This window comes from Platichthys flesus, chromosome 21 (assembly GCF_949316205.1).
Source record: "Platichthys flesus chromosome 21, fPlaFle2.1, whole genome shotgun sequence".
Taxonomy (NCBI): domain Eukaryota; kingdom Metazoa; phylum Chordata; class Actinopteri; order Pleuronectiformes; family Pleuronectidae; genus Platichthys; species Platichthys flesus.
In genome coordinates this window covers 14057076-14073162 of record NC_084965.1, presented here as the reverse complement: position 1 = coordinate 14073162, position 16087 = coordinate 14057076, and the positions used below count along the sequence as shown (strand labels likewise).

General features: G+C 40.4%; 1 protein-coding gene across 3 annotated transcripts in view; it reads right to left on the bottom strand.

The window, feature by feature from the left end:
- Positions 1–475: 475 nt before the first annotated feature.
- LOC133932504 (NEDD4-like E3 ubiquitin-protein ligase WWP1) overlaps positions 476–16087 on the bottom strand; it is a 29940-nt gene continuing 14328 nt past the window's right edge. For all 3 annotated transcript variants that reach the window (XM_062379211.1, XM_062379212.1, XM_062379213.1), the window contains 18 exons: positions 15652–15833; positions 13959–14391; positions 13741–13836; positions 12337–12511; positions 11340–11394; positions 10978–11062; positions 9837–9965; positions 9328–9400; positions 9149–9220; positions 8319–8407; positions 7937–8096; positions 7642–7775; positions 6185–6325; positions 5973–6093; positions 5149–5253; positions 4867–4963; positions 3510–3582; positions 476–3165 (listed from right to left, as the gene is read on the bottom strand). In XM_062379211.1, coding sequence (XP_062235195.1) covers positions 3066–3165; positions 3510–3582; positions 4867–4963; positions 5149–5253; positions 5973–6093; positions 6185–6325; positions 7642–7775; positions 7937–8096; positions 8319–8407; positions 9149–9220; positions 9328–9400; positions 9837–9965; positions 10978–11062; positions 11340–11394; positions 12337–12511; positions 13741–13836; positions 13959–14391; positions 15652–15833 — 2320 coding nt within the window. In that variant the 3' untranslated portion in view covers positions 476–3065. The remainder of the gene's footprint in view (positions 3166–3509; positions 3583–4866; positions 4964–5148; positions 5254–5972; positions 6094–6184; positions 6326–7641; positions 7776–7936; positions 8097–8318; positions 8408–9148; positions 9221–9327; positions 9401–9836; positions 9966–10977; positions 11063–11339; positions 11395–12336; positions 12512–13740; positions 13837–13958; positions 14392–15651; positions 15834–16087) is intronic.

The following is a 16087-nucleotide window of genomic DNA, read 5'->3' as shown; positions in this document are numbered from 1 at the left end:
GTCTATACATTGTACAATAAATCCCATTTGGAGCACAGTGAGGAAAAATATTCAAACTCAGTGCTCTTCATCTACATGTTTCCTACCAATTAGTAAAGGTAAAAGCTTTGGAGTTCATGGCAGATTTATGAAAACAGAGAAGGTTAATGCACAATTATAACAATAAACCCCAAGTTAACTTAATCAGTGGAATCTGATTTCAGTTAGGGCCAGGGACTCAAGATGAGCCTGCAGCTCACAGACTCTTATTGGCATCAGTCTTGGACAAAGTGATTGTCAGAGCAGCTGTAAAGATGGTCAGATACATTTATTAAATATGCTTCTTTCCAGAGGCAAAATCCAATCAGAACAATACCATTTATATTTTCTTTTACAGACTAGAATAAAAAAAAACTTTCCATTGTTTCCTTTTTTGTGAATCCTGAGCTGAAGGCCTCTTATCCCATCGCACCAAGAAAAAAGACAGCAGCCGTGCTCGAGGGGAGTTTATTCACTTATTTATTTGTATCTCATAAATCCATCTCTCTTCATTTCAAATGGGTGAAAGCAGATTAAAAATGAATCTTCTATACACATCGTCTCCAGTAAAGGGGCATTCTGTACAGTGTAGGTGGTGTTTACAGTGTGTATCTACACGCGATATGTTACAGTCTGGACGAGTTTCAGGTGACCTGCTGCACTGTCCCACACTCGGCCGAGGAAACAGTCGTCTTGAAACAGCTGCACCGCTCCAGGTCACGTGACGCCTACTTCCTGGCTGTGATCAGGCTACCTGAAACATCCCATCTATTTCTGATAAGATCAAAGGCATCACAGATTTCCATCAATGGAGTGGTGGCTCTGTGTAATTAATTATAATATTTAAGTACTTTATTTACTTTCATTATCTTTATACAATGAATATTCACATACAGTTGATTTTTTTGATTACAGGTTTCTGTTCAAAAGGAAGCACAAAGTTATGCGGCTTGAATTCTCTTTAAAAGTCGGCTCCTTTTGCTACAGTAAATGTTTGTCTTGACACAGGCGTCCCCTCCTCATCCTCCTCGATGCTCTTCCTCAGGGACAGCTCATCATCACGTTATATACAAGACTGATAACTTGACTTTAATCACAAGCCCCCTTCTAGAAAAGCATTAAAGCAGCTTGCTGCTGTTTGCAGTGATCCGGAGAAACACGATGCTGTAGAAAACAAGGAGAATGGCCTGCCACTGACAAATCAGTTTTTCCTTTTGTTTTAGACCGCTGACAGAAAGAATAAACACCAGAGTTCTCACTTAAAAACAATGGAGTTAGGCTTGACATTTCAAAAGAAAAAAAAGCATGTCCCCTGAAACATTAGTGGAAAAGAGGATCAGGCAGAGAAAGGTATGGTGGCCGAGACGTCTCACACAAGCACATTAAAGGAAAACAGGAATGCAAACCCCACAACACAACCACAAAAGCTACACAACTAAGAAAAAAAAAAAAATCAAATCAGAAGTGAGTGACAATGGATGTTGACAAGGAAATGGGCTTGATGAATGTTGTCACTTCTGCAGTTGTGTTGTGGCTTTTGCATTCGGATCCCTCGTTTGAGATGTACCAGCCACCATATAAAGGCGGAGCATGACCAAAAAACACACAATGCACATTGATACAGTGCATCCTCAGGCTTCCACTGTGAAATGATTCCACACTCTCACTCTCACACACACACACACACACACACACTGTCTGGTCTGTGGCACGTAAGTGTCGATTAAATGGTTTATTAAACAAACAGTGACAATCGAGGTCATCAGCTGACTTGATAAGGACTTATTTTTGTAATCATGCCAGGAGTTCATATCCAAGAAGGGGACTACAGCTCCTTTCAGTACACATGTAGATGTAGAGAAAGGAAAACATTCTAATGAATGCATAGATGGCCTTTTTTGGGACTTAATCAAAATAATCATGTTTCCTTTTATATTAATGGTTAAATTCATCATCTAGCCTGATACCTCCAGCGGAAATGTAAAAGTAAATGTAATTTCTATGTTTGGTGCTCTGTAAACCACAGCCTGGAGACACATCCAGACTCCAAGAGGCAACAAAAAAGAATCCGCCAAGTGTTCAACAATTGAGACACTCAATCAGTTTTTAGCCTCTGATTGATTCTCGGCTCGTTGTTTAAATAAAAAGCTGCGGTTCCTGTTATCATTGTGTGCATTGTTTGCAAAGCTGAAGCAGCAGGCTGCTGTCTAGGTGGCCTGGAAAAAGTCCAGCGTCTCTAGCTTTAACATCCAGACCACACGCTCCACTGACCCCACACACAGACACACGAGCAGAAACACACACTTTCATATTTTAATTTAGAATATTTTCCTTTTCCTATTCATTTTTGATAGAGTAGCTTTTATGCAGGAGCTTTACACTGCAGTCTTGTTTTGATCCCGAACAGGACAATAGTGTTCACAACCACTGAGGGTTAGTCTCCTCTGCTTCAGTCCATCCTGAACACATTCAGCTGAGGAAGCTAAAAAAAGCTCATTCAGAGACAGAGCGATCCATTCTACATGTCTGTATCTGTGGTGGTGATGATGGTCATCGTCCCAGGCAGCCATGCAATCAAGCAAAAACAAAACAAAAACAACAACTAACAATTACTATGGGTCCAACAGGGAAATAAAGAAATTCAGGCACCAGACCCCAATTCTACTCTTACATTTTATAAGCTCTATAGAACTAGAGCTTTAGAAGTAGAATGTGCTTCTACTATAAAATCCTCTCAAAAACGCCTTCAGTCCATTTTAAAAAGCCAGTCAGCAGTGGAGAGGTAATTAAAAAATATCCAAGACTTCTGTTTTCAATCAGAGGCGGAAATAAAATGCTTAAATCCTTGCATATTTCACGATGGGGTATCATATAATATATGAGGGACCGCAGCAAAATCAATGCTGCAAATTAAAATTTGGTTTTAAATGAGAAAATAGCTTATATACATTGGTGGGTTTCTTGTGCAATTATGTTATTTAGTCTGTTTAACTTGAATGATTAAACAGCAAAGGGGGAAGGAGAGAAAGAGACAAGGACTCCATCCTCTATTCTTGGCCAAATCCTTCCGTCTCCTCGATGGCAAAGAGCAACTTCTCTTTCAGCTGTTCAAAACTTTTGTAGGGAGGCAAGTCCAGACGGTTAAAACTGAAAAAAAACAAAAGTGAAGAGCAACGATCAGTGAGAACAAGCACAGTGAAACATTTACTGGTTATAAGCTGTGCTCCAAAGCCCTGATTGCATATTAGCAAAGGGATATTAAGAGCTTCCTTCATTAATTGTGATGCAGCGCCAATCAGTGTCTAACTTACTGCTTATTACTTCCACTGTTTTCCTCTTGCGTCATGCCATCACTCCCATTAATTATCCATTTCATTGATTGAATTATAGTTAACCTAATTTGTGTTAATCCTGGTGAAAAGTAATATAATTTAATAACATCTGCGCAAAACGGTGTGTGGGAGGAATCACAGGTGGAGAGCTCCACTCACCACGTGTGGCTCCGAGGAAGCCACGTGTCCTTCCCCACCTTCTCAATGCAGAACTTCTGGGGCCCGTTGCTTCCTGCAATGCAAACGAAAAAAGGAGGTGAAAACGCAGCCGTCCGTGTCAGTTGCCGCAGATTTTTTCCTGGAAACTTTTCCTGTAAAAATGTCCATAAAAATATCAGAGTAATCCCATGTGAGAATACAGAAGGACAATTCACAGATTGATGAGGTGTCACACGCATTGAAGACGCAAATGAAAACGTCAACTCAGAAAAACCCTAAGATTCAAGAACTTTTGGTGATTTGGCCTGACGTCGGTGTAGATGCGTTTCCTGCCTACTGCTTGCTCTGCACATTTTCCAGAAAATTGTCTCAAGACATTTTTCGGGAACTTCCACCTCTGTCACATTCAGTCTCAGCTTAAATCCGAACAGGTTTACATCTTTGTGGGATATAAACAGTACAGCACAGCACTTTAAAACACATTGTGCCCAAAGTTAAGGGGATCAAGAGTAAACTGACAGTTGTCATTTAGATAGAGCTGGAGTTGACTGCAAGTATGAGGAGTGAAGAAGTGACTGGATGGGTGGAGAACATAATAATGAGGCTCAAAAGAGGGAAAACATGGCAGAGAGAGAGGAACTAATGCACAACAAGTCAAGAACGCTTTCCAGAATGTAGACAGAGAAGCTTCATCATCAATGAGCAAGAGACAGATTTAATGATGAAAACCTCAGAGGATTTACCACAAAATACAAACAATTGGTAAACTTCAAAGAGGCCAAGCTGCGATTCACAAATACAGAAAGAAAACAGCGGCTGACAAAATGATGGACAGGAAAAAAGAGAAAAAAGAAGCAGCTCATGAGCCCAAACCGCTACCTCATCTGTCAAATATGAAGCTGGTTCTGTCCTGGCTGCAGTGGAGCTGACAAACTTGTTATTATTGATGATTTCAATGCTGATAAAAACAACTGGATAGATGTAGAGTTATACAGGACTGATTCTGTGGTCAGATTCAATCAAATGCATCAAAACTCATTGGATGACATTTCATTGATTGCAGATGGTTTACACAAATTATTAAGTTTAATGATTTGGTTTCAGTTAATCTCTTTGTCCAGTGTCTTTTGATCTCTTAACGCTTGGCAGCATGTGTGTAGAAAACTGTATCTCCAGCAAATCAATTTAAGCTTAGACTTGGCTCTTTAATGTAGTTTCTACTGTCGTAAACTGTAAATGCTGAAGCTCCAAACATGTTTAACCGTGCACATATTGCACAGACTTATATTCTGTATGTGTGCATAGTATATGGTAGAGTGGTTGCATGTTAATCTTTATGTGTGTGTCCGTCACTGACCCATGAGTTCAGCGAAGCCGCCCAAAGGAAGCCTGCAGGTTCCAGTGACAAACTGCATGAGCCGCAGGCGCACTTCGTTGTCCACTTCTTTCACCAGCTGCAGCAAGGATGTGACAAAAAATAGAGTAAATTACGATCTCCACAATACTGACCAGACAGTCACAATATCAAACTCACACACTAGGACCCCTATCAACCGGAGTACCAATGCATGTTCTGCTCCTCTCTAAAGGAGGGTAAGAGTTATAGAAACAAAGTGTGTTTGTGTTGATCTGACTTTACCTGCCAGAACCAGATGATCTGTTTGCTATTCCTGGTGTAGTGACGATACACTGTGTTCCTCTGCCAGTCTTGAAGGTCCACCTCCTGCATGCCACACAGCATCACCTGGAAATACACACACAGGCAAGTATTAAGATGACATGAAGAAAACAGGGCACACAAACAGAGGCACAACAGGATTTGTCCCACATGCCTCCTTGAGGCCTTTAACAGGGCCCTCCTACCTGACCTGAAAAGCCATTTGCTACCTGGAACCACCTGACACCCAGTGCTGGCAGGTAGCCACATCTGTTGTTCTAAGAATAAACACATCTACACAGAGCCAAATGAGGCATAAATAAGATTAAATCTAAACAAAAAAAAAAATATATATATATAACACTGAGTTTTGGCTCTGCTGCTTGGTGATTAGTACTGACTGATGGTCTACAGACAAACTTAAGAGCAGCACCTGTGAATTATCGATATTAACAGTTATTAGTTTGATCAGCTGCATCAGGTCCACAGTTAGTTGTGCTCGATTCTCTCATTTATCTTGTATATATACAGGAGGCCAAACTCAGAGCAGCTGCTTTTTTTAACTTTCCATATGTTTTTATGGCCTCAGCTGAGGAAAAGTGTGAACATGCCCCAGGCCTACATTAGTTTTATGGACACAAACTGTTCGTTTGCCTTCATAAACAAGGCCTCTCAGGAATCCAACAGACAAGCAAGATAACCTTTATCCTCGTGAAAATCATAATTAAATAACCATGTTGATCAATTGGATAAAGCTCTTGGGAGAGGAGCAAATTATGAGGATTAAAATACACAACACCACTCACCTCCAGCTCCTTTTCATCAAAGTACTGGAGCCACTGCAGTGGAACCACCTCATTGAAGCCATCCAGGAAAGCTTTGGTCTGACCTTCGACCCCACGGGAGAACCTCCACTCTGCCATCAGACTGTGTAAAAAAACAAAAAGCAATTACTCACTTAAACTGAGATCAAAGGTTACATAAATCACTGCTGTTACAGTAAAACTGTCATTTGTACCCGATATACTCCTCCTTGTTTTCCTCAGTGACGAGGACGTCGGAGCCATCAGGTTTGAGGTCATGCGAGGTGATCTTTCCCAAGATCTCCATGTCCACTGAGAAGTACATCTCCAGACCACACTCTTCAATGTTGTTGTCCCTGAGGAGACATGAGATCATGCTGCTGTCACACCATGATAAGAGGGCAATATAGTATTATCTGCAGATATCGGAGTCGCCTCCTACTAGTTTCTCTGTTATTTCATCCCGCTATGGAACTGATAGTTGTGTTGTTTTGTGTTTGGTGTCACAGCATTTTCCTTGGCCACCATTCTTCAGACCTAAAAAACCTTATGACTTATTACTTAATGTTATGTGTTATATACTTGATTTCCTTAATCCTGTTCCATCACAGTTTTGTTCCATTTCCGACACATGTGTGAAAGAAGGGTCCGTCCTTCGGTTCTGTTCCTGAGGTTTATCCCTTAATGGCCTGCTGAAGGTTTTTTATTGTGGAGGTTTTCTTTATTCAAAACACATGTCAAAAACATTGCATAGTGAACAGCCCTTAAAACCCCCTGACACATATTTGAGATTTTGTTCTATATACTAAAGACAAAAGTGTCTTGTCTTCCAGGCGAATAAGAAGAGGAAAATTCTATGGCTAATTGAATTAAGACTGCACAAACTAGCTCTTTAATCAAAGGCTCCACAGGCAAGAGCCTTCAAAGTGAGGTGCTGTGATATTTGAAACCATCAAGTCAACAAGAATAAATTGGCTTTTTGAAGGTAATGTGATCATTGAAGTTACAACGTGATTATGTACTTCAAATACAGCCGTTTTCAGACATGATCTGTGGGGTCAAATCCAGAGAATTGGATACAGACTTTACAGAGTATTCCTTTCACACAAGTTTAACACAGCAGGAGGTTCTTTGCACAGACGCGTTCACAACAGAAACAAACCCTTCGCATTATTCAAAAGAGAGGTGGACCAGCCGGGTGCAGCAGGCAGAGGCTGGAAGTGCCACAATAACCATTATAATCCATTAATTCTGCGATGGATCATGTGATTTTCTTTACAACACACAGACACAGGAGTCAGCTTTTATCAATACAAACTCTCCAGTCATCTTCATGTGTCTTCTATGTGTGTGACACCGCTTTTTCCCCTGTAGATATTTGTTTTCTTTTAGTATTTTTCATTTCCTGATTTGTCGCGTTTTAGAAGCATCATTAACCCCTTAACTGGCTTCAGCAGGGGTTCCCCCGCTGTGTTCTCACACCGAATTCTCCTGAATTTTACCACTTTATTCTAGGTGCCAGCTTGAGAAAGTCAGCAGAGCCTCTCACTCAGACTTTTAGTTCACACATGCAGCTCCTCTGGAGAAAATACAAAGGATCTGTGGAGACAGTGCATCTCTGAAAGCTTAGCTTAACTTTCTAGCCATACTGAAAGTTATGTAGACAAATTACCTGATCCATATGAGTGAGTTGTAGAACTCTGGGTCAATGGACTCGAGATCTTTGAGGATGAGCTTCTTGTTCAGCATGCGTTTGTAGAAAGGCAGAGAGAAGCCTGTGTCGATGAACTTGCCGTGAAAAAGTGCCTGTTGAAATGAATAAGAGCATAAGGCTATATGAATGTGAATCTGAAAATAACAAATAATCAGATGTGAACATTCTCCGTTTTTTGTTTTTGAAATAACAAACCCATACATATGTTTTTACTTAATCTGTTTGTGTGTGTGTGGCCAGTATGTGAACTTGCCATTGCGATGAAGCGGCCTATGAAGCAGAAGTAGGAGAGGTGGTCCGGGTTGATAGCCGACGCTGGGTTGATCTGCAGACAGTAGTTGCTCTTACCGGCATACTCAAACAGACAGTACATGGGGTTCAGCACTTCATGGGACAACAAGAAGAACCACTCTCTGAAAAAATAGGTGCATGATAGATGGAGACAATAAGGCAAAGATGAAAGAGAAAATGAATGTGGATAAGAACAGAAACAGACAAGGAAAAGAAAGAGGGAAATATGAAGGATGAGACAAGGGACAACGTCAGAAGGAGCACATGATCAGTTGCTGCTTACATTTTCCGAAAGGTAATTTGCAGTGAATTTCACATTTAACAATTTGTTTTGTTTTAGTTACCGGGCTAAGCCACCATAGTCGAGACCCTCCTCGCCTCTGAAGATGACGTACAGTCTCCTCCTCAAGTCGTAAGGCTTGAGCGCCATGATCTACATGACACAAAGCGCACACTATGATGGTTAAAACATAACTTCAGCTATAACAAAGGCATATAAATCTTTTCAACATAAAGTATTTGTGTTATCAATCAGTGTTGGCAGGGTGCCTTCAGCCTGTGAACCAAGTTGAACATGTCTTCTTTCCTGTCCTCAGATAATCGACAGCAGTGGCCGGAAACTTGCGGCCCTTCGGCCAAAATTGGCCCGTTAGAAATAATATTTGACCGCCAGATCATTTTATAATTTGATTATTTTTATTTCACCACATCGGACTGAGACAGTTATTCATGGGAGTCGGTGGTGCTGATCTCTGTCATGGCAACAACATTCATAAAATCACTTCATATTTAGCAATTTGTTTCCAAAGTGAAAGCACATTGTTCTGTTCTGCAAAATATCAAGCTGAATTACAGAGCTGATATTTTAAAAAGTAGTGATCTTGGGTCTGAGGATTGTGCAGATTGCTTAACAGACCTCTGAAACAGCCTTATACACACTTATATATCACCCATACAAGTGAACAGAAATGAAGCAGATTCTCTTTCATGTAATTAAAAACTTTGATCATAAAATCTTCATTGCAGATAGAGCAGGTTAAATGACATGGTTTTCCAGACATCATCAACACACAAACAATAAAAAGGGACAGTGTATCTAAGAAGTGTTTAAGGAACGGGCACTGGACTCGTTAGTTTAAATTACAACAGGAATGTGTTTGAGGGATCCTCCTACCTGCTGGAAAGAGTCTTCGAACAACGTCTGTCTGGAGACAGTGATCTTCACATGGCTTGGGAGAGCATTGGACTGTACAATGACAAGAGGAAATATTAATGCATTCTGCAAAAATAGGATTTCAATGTGTGACTGAGCGTAAGAAACACTGATGGAGTGGGAAAAAATATATGAATTACCTGGCACAAGTAGCGAAAATGAGCAAGCTTCCATCTGAAGCTGCGCTCATAAGCGATCTGAGGGCCTTTAGTGCTGAGGTAAACAAAAATATTTAAAAGGTCAAAATTTAGTGGGTGTAAGCTGAGAGAAGTTTTTTTTCTATAGACATGAATCTTCACCATATATTGGAAAAAATGGGGCGCATGTAGAATGTGCTCTTGTATGTTTTCATGGAACACACATGTCAAACTTTCCTAACAGACATATGGATTTCCCTGAACGCCTCTTTGTGACATATAAACCTAAAATGAAATACCAGGGGATATATTTTTTCTGTACAGCACTTGAACTACATTAATGTTGGCTAAATAAAAGCATCTGGTCCTATTAAGCATGTTTTATTTACCAGCCTACGTACATGGCTGCAGCTCTACTGGCTACTGATCAAAGACAACCCCTGTCATGGCTTCAGGTAACATGTAATGTAGAACACATGAACGAATAAATTGATTTTCAAATGTGTTCTTACACGGAGGACTTTCCAGTGCGTGGGTCGCTGAAAGTGGTGGTTCGGGTGTTGTGATCCACAAAGTAGCGCACCCCTTCCCTTGTGTATCGGATCTCCCAACCTTCAGGCAAAGGGTCTTCGTTCTGTAGCCTACACACACACAAAAAATATGTGTTTAACTATCCCGGGTTGGACACTCATTGACATTATGTGTTTCATGGCCCCTCATTATTATGTAAACCATCACAACTAAATGTTTAATCTTAACTAAACCCCTAATGTAAACTAATTATTAACCCTGAAAGGCCATGTTCTGACCTTGTATTAATATCCATCCTGAAAGATCCAATCACAAGTGGTGAGCAGTACACACCTTATATAAAACTGTCCTGAATGTGACTTCTGAACAGATCTCACTTCATAGCTCTACATACAAATAAACACATGGGTCATTTGTCTAAGCGAAAACCAACTATATAAAACCTTAGTAAAAAAGTCTGGCAGCCGAGAATAAAAATCATTATTATGCCGTTAGTTTACATAAATATTTGTCTTCAGCATTACCCTTGGGGTTAAGTGGCACAATAACTATGTTTGTATTTCCTCAAAAGAGAATATGGCCAAATCTAGCATCCTACAGCAACTGAATTAGGTCATGAAAACTCAAATTGTTGCACAGTGAAACACATTGGCTTAGTTACTCATATTGATTTGAATGTGCTTGATTGATTTGAGTTGCAGTGATCTGCACATCCTGTTCTTGTAGATTAAATGTAACCATACATCATTGTTTCACTGAAACTAGGTTACCTGTTGATCTGAATGGTTTATTCTACAGCTTAGTCAAACTGCTGTGACATTACTGTTAGTGACTGTTAATAATGTGAAGATCCTGCTCACTCAAAAAGTAGAATGAGCCAACCAATATTTTCAGTGAGAACATCCTGGAACTGGTAAGTGCAGGTGTAAGCAGTTGGAACTTGACTTTTAAAGTAAATGTTGGCACACCAGGTTGATGGTGCAGGACGTTAAAAATTCTGATCTTTAATTACTCATTTTATTTTACTGTTTAATTCCATTGTACTCACAAAATATACATTAATGTTGTAAATTGTATAATGTGTGTGTTTCCATCCTTTCTATTTTGTTGGTTTGAGCTCACCCTTGAGTTCGGGGGTCTTCCCACTGCGTTGTCTTGGTGCTGTGGTTCACAAAGTACACTCGGTCATTCGAGTCAACACGTCTCTCTGAGATAAAACACACACAGGAATTGTGAGTTTAACAGACAGAATGGACAGATTATCATCAGATTATCATCAGATTATATGACAAGATGCTATTTGTAATCAGCAGTGACAGCTAACAGAAGGATTTCAGCAAAAGAGGTCGAGAGAAGTGTGAGTAAAAAAACATAATCCCATAGCATTTGTACTTTCAATGTGCTGTGAACTGATACATTCTGACCTTTTCTTTCTAACTTCAAGTACAGTCCGACCTGAGACATGTATGAGAATGTGAACTCACCCCAACCAGGAGGTAGCGGGCCAAGAGGATCATTCTCAGCAGACATCATGGATGCCTGGAAATGAGGGATGCACAAATAGAAATCCATTCAGAAAACAACAGGAAAAGAGGACAAAGTATTCCAAATGTGTGAGATATAACAAAAAACCTATAACAAATAAATATGAATACAAAATAGGTATTCCTCCACAGGAAAAGTGGAAACTTTTCCGAAAGAAAATCTAAAAAGAATCCAAAAATGTTGTTTTGATGTGTTGGCAAAACGGGCTCTGCGACTGGTTACTGCTCAATAAATCCCAGCTGCCTGTCTTTTGATTTGTTTTGTAAGCTAATCATCATCGATGAAGATGACATCGCCGCTCAGATCAAAGGTGTGGGAGAGGGACCCTCAAAAAGAGAAGCAGATTAAGGCCTGCAGATATTTTAAATCCTGGAGGAACAAAGTTCTCACTTTTGGGATAAATGAGTTGAGCTAGATGCCAAACAGAGAAGTGAGTGAGGGGTGCAGAATCTGAAACTATCATTAGAAGCTGGTCCTATGATTTCCAGGCTCATCTAAATAAAATGACCACCAGTTCCTGATCTGAAACTTGCTTTTGAACATCATAGTATGTGACCTTTCCTATGGCAAGTATGTATAATATAAACTCTTAAAAAAGTCATAGGAACCATTTCTGAGCTCTAGATATGCACCGAAGTTCTGGATTGTAATAATACAACCAAAATCTTAACATTACAAAATGTACAATGGCACAACAGATCAACAGAAACTAGTGTGTCCCCTCTTTTATATTAGAGAGTGTTTCCATCACTTAAATATAAGTATTAGTCATGTTAATGTGTACGGTATCATGTGTATGGTTTTGCACAAATCAAAAAAAAGGAAGTATGATGACAAACTCAGTTAATATACTATAAACTGAATCTGCATTTCACAGGTATGAATAAAACAAAAACAGTGATTGAGGGGACATGGGTATGGTCAGGAATGCCTTACAGAGTAGAGGTATCTCTGGTTGAACTGGTGCATAGCTCCCTGCAGTTGGCTGCGTTGGCTCTGCCACTGCTCAAAGTTGCGGACTGACTCCATGGTGGGACGCTGCCACGTGGTGGTGCGGGTGTTGTGGTCCACATAATAGATTCTGCCCCGGTCATCCACTCGTCGCTCCCAGCTGCCAGAGTGAAGGAGCAGGACAATTGACAAAGACAAACAAAAACAGGCTTGTAAGCAGGTGGCCAGGAGAAGCAAAGGTATGTTTTACACAGGTTTAATAAAAGTTCTGTGGTTATTTCAACCTGACATTGATTTATGGGCCATTCAGTCAAATACATTAAAGATGTGGTGTGAACTTCTAGTAAATTGACGCCATTTTATTAAAAAAACAAAATTAAATAAAATTCACCTAAAACTAGACTACCTGTCAAATTGTTAGATTTTCATTTAAGAAAATTGGTGGCTAATGAAATTCATGATAATATTATCACAGCATGTAAAGACATTTTTCATAATAAAATTTTATTACGCTGTCAGTCTTAATCTTTGTTTATTGTGTACTTATGCTCAAAATACAACAATACACTACAATTAGGGATGTGCTGATATGACATTTTGGTGCCACTATTATTGTATCAATGAACTCCTCAGACTGAGTTTTTTGGTTATGAAACGGTTAATCCTGACATCCATTACAACAATATACAATACTTACTAGGGTTGAGCAGCTACACTGTGATCTTATGAAATAAGATGTTTGTAATGATCATAGATGGACCAACTTGCAATGAATATAAATTTAAATTTGACCTGCTTTAGTTTCACATCTGCATTCCCAAATAAAAGTACTTGCAATGCCACATACGTAAACACATGCACATACACCACTCTGACTGCCCCGTTGTGTGTAGGTGTGTGTATGTTTTCTGCTGATACAGCAATGCAGGGGAGGTTTGGGCAGGCAGAGCATGGAAGTTTACAATAATCAGGTTAATGTTTGTTTTTCCGCTGTTGAAAATAAAACTTTCTGCCTAAATTCCAAGATGATGGTTTGTAAGCAAGAGAGTGAAAGACAGACACTTTGTACATAACCTGCAGTAGACTTGGAATTAATGGAATAAATAACCCTGAGTGTCCTTCAAGGTTACATTACAATAACACTGGACACTCTGCCTTCAGCATCTTTCGAGACACTGAAAGTATTATCAGCTTTTTTTTTTATGTCCTAATCTATGGACACCAAAAGAACTGAAAGGAAGCCATCTTGTATGAGGGGGTGTTAAGGTGAACATGAATGAATGACTGTGTGTTATTCGGCAAAAAGTAAGAGAGATGGACCTGGTAAAGTTACAGATTCTTATCTCAAAGGTGCCAAGGACAAAGAGTGAGTGAAGGCCAGATACCCACCCTGGTGGTAGTGGCTGTGGTCTCTCCCAAGTAGTCGTCCTGGTGTTGTGGTCTACGTAGTACGTTCTCCCATGCGGGTCTTTTCTCTGCTCCCATCTAAAGGATACAACAATTGTTTGATACTTACTTGATCTTGGCTAGAATGTCACTTCAAGGTAGATAAATCATCATTAAATAAAATAGATATTTAACATGAAACTGGTGTTGGTCATCTTTACCCTGGTGGTAGAGGATCTGGAGCTCCAGTATTGGGGGTCTGTTGTTGGGGCTTGGCCCCATCTGTAGTTTCAGTGGCACTGCTACTAGGGCTACCACCACCAGCTCCTGAAGCATTTGCTTCTCCCAGTGCTGGGGAGGGAGAGGAAGATGATGAGGTGGCTGTGGTGGTGGTAGCGGTGGTGGCCCCTGTGGCTGATGGTGTTTCTGTGGAGGAAGCAGCAACAGCATTGCTATCAGGAGGTTTAGCAGCAGAGGAGAGGGCTGGAGCCTGTGCAGAGGGTGGCTGAGGCTGAGAGGTGTTGTTTGGTGCTGTGACAGATTCTGGCGGGACAGCATCTTCACTGCAGTCCTCGTGGTCGTCTGCATGAGACAGTACATCACCCGTTGTAGCAGATGATGGCCCGAGAGCCACGTCACAGGACTCCACATTGACTGCAGGGCAATTCAGAGGAAGACAATGGTGCAGTTTGAAAGCATGGAATAAACTCTTTCTAAATACATGACTTGATGTCTGTGATTTGTCTATCTTACAACAAGTCTAGTAGTCTAGGAATCTACATACATGTATGCATCAATGCATCTGGATTAAACCGTATGGCTTATTAGCAGGTATTAATCACACATTCACAAAAACGGTTATCGGTTTTATAATAGATATGTTAATAGAGATTAGCCAAAATGTTATCTTGACCTAAAACATCCACAAAAGGTTTTGTGTCGAGAAATATTTGATACTTGTTACCAGTGTACAGCTAAAAGAAGACAAAAGTCTTGACCTGAATATTTCCGATGTCAGCTCTGAAAGTCCCAAAATGTTGCCCACTGCCCCCAAAGCGTATTACTTGTCAGACCATAGCTGATGAGCTTAGAGATTGATCAGCTATTGTCTCTGTGAAACTTCTTTACTCTGAGCTATTGTCTAAAAAAAACTGTGTATGTCAGTACATGTCTTGGTCTCCGCACCAAAAGTCAGCCTGTACAACTCTCCGTGCTCAATGGAGCAAACTGCTTTTAACAACTCAGTGGATGTTGTATATGAAATTCAAACTGGACATTCTGAAAATAATGTAAAAACTTACCATGAAATCAAACTATCCTATGTCTCGTCTGTGGAAGTATTTTAAACTCATGACTAATGTGACAACCCATTTTTGGCTCTATGAATAACTAATTGATATTCCTCAGCCAAACTCAGCTCAGTGTTATCAGTCTGCTCTTGGTGCTCTGTCTGTCCTTCTCAGCACACTGCACTCGGCTTATTTTCTTTCCACTTTCTTTCTGTCTATCCCTCCAGGGAGTTTTCCACAGAGGTGCTGACAGCAGCAGAGATTACAGGCCCCATTTAATGATAATGAATCTACTGTTCTTCTGTACTGCTCTGTGCGCTGACTAAGTGAACCATGAAGCACCCTGCCCAGGCAACGCAATAACTACCGGCTGAAAATATGCACGACCGAGATGCTCCGATAGTGACCATCAGAACTTTATCATATACATTCAGTAAGTATTGTGTCCAGTTCCTAAGTGATTCATATTCAGTGATAGTATCAGTCTGAAGGTGATCATAGTCATAAATGAAAAAACACACACACAATAAAGCAGTGAAAAGTCTCAAAAACAAACTGCTTGAATTAAAACACAGGGGTTTTATTTAAGTTACGGAAATTCACACCCGGGATAATTCAAACTCACCGGTCCTACTTTCTGTGTCACTGTCTGACGGCTGGTGGACTGGGGTGGAGTTGGGTGTGGTGTCTCCATTGAGAATGTGACCGAGGGCAGGGCTACAGGAGGTGGAAGGCACCTGAGCATCCACACCGTTGGAGGCTGAACAAGACTCTGATCTTGGGTCCAAGTCAGTACCATTCACCGTGCTTTAGGTGAGAGAACAGAAGCATTTATTAACTCTATACTTTACTTGATATAATTGACATGTATACAGTTTCTCAAAATGAAGGTGTAAATTCCTTAAATAAAAGTATAATTATGAAGCCATATTATCCTGGATATCAGTGCTGCCATGTTGAGCTGACACAGTACTGAGGTCCCGTCGACACAACCGCCTGGCCAACTGAGACAGCTGGCAATAATAAAAGTCTCCCCCACATCTTCACAGCATCAAATAACA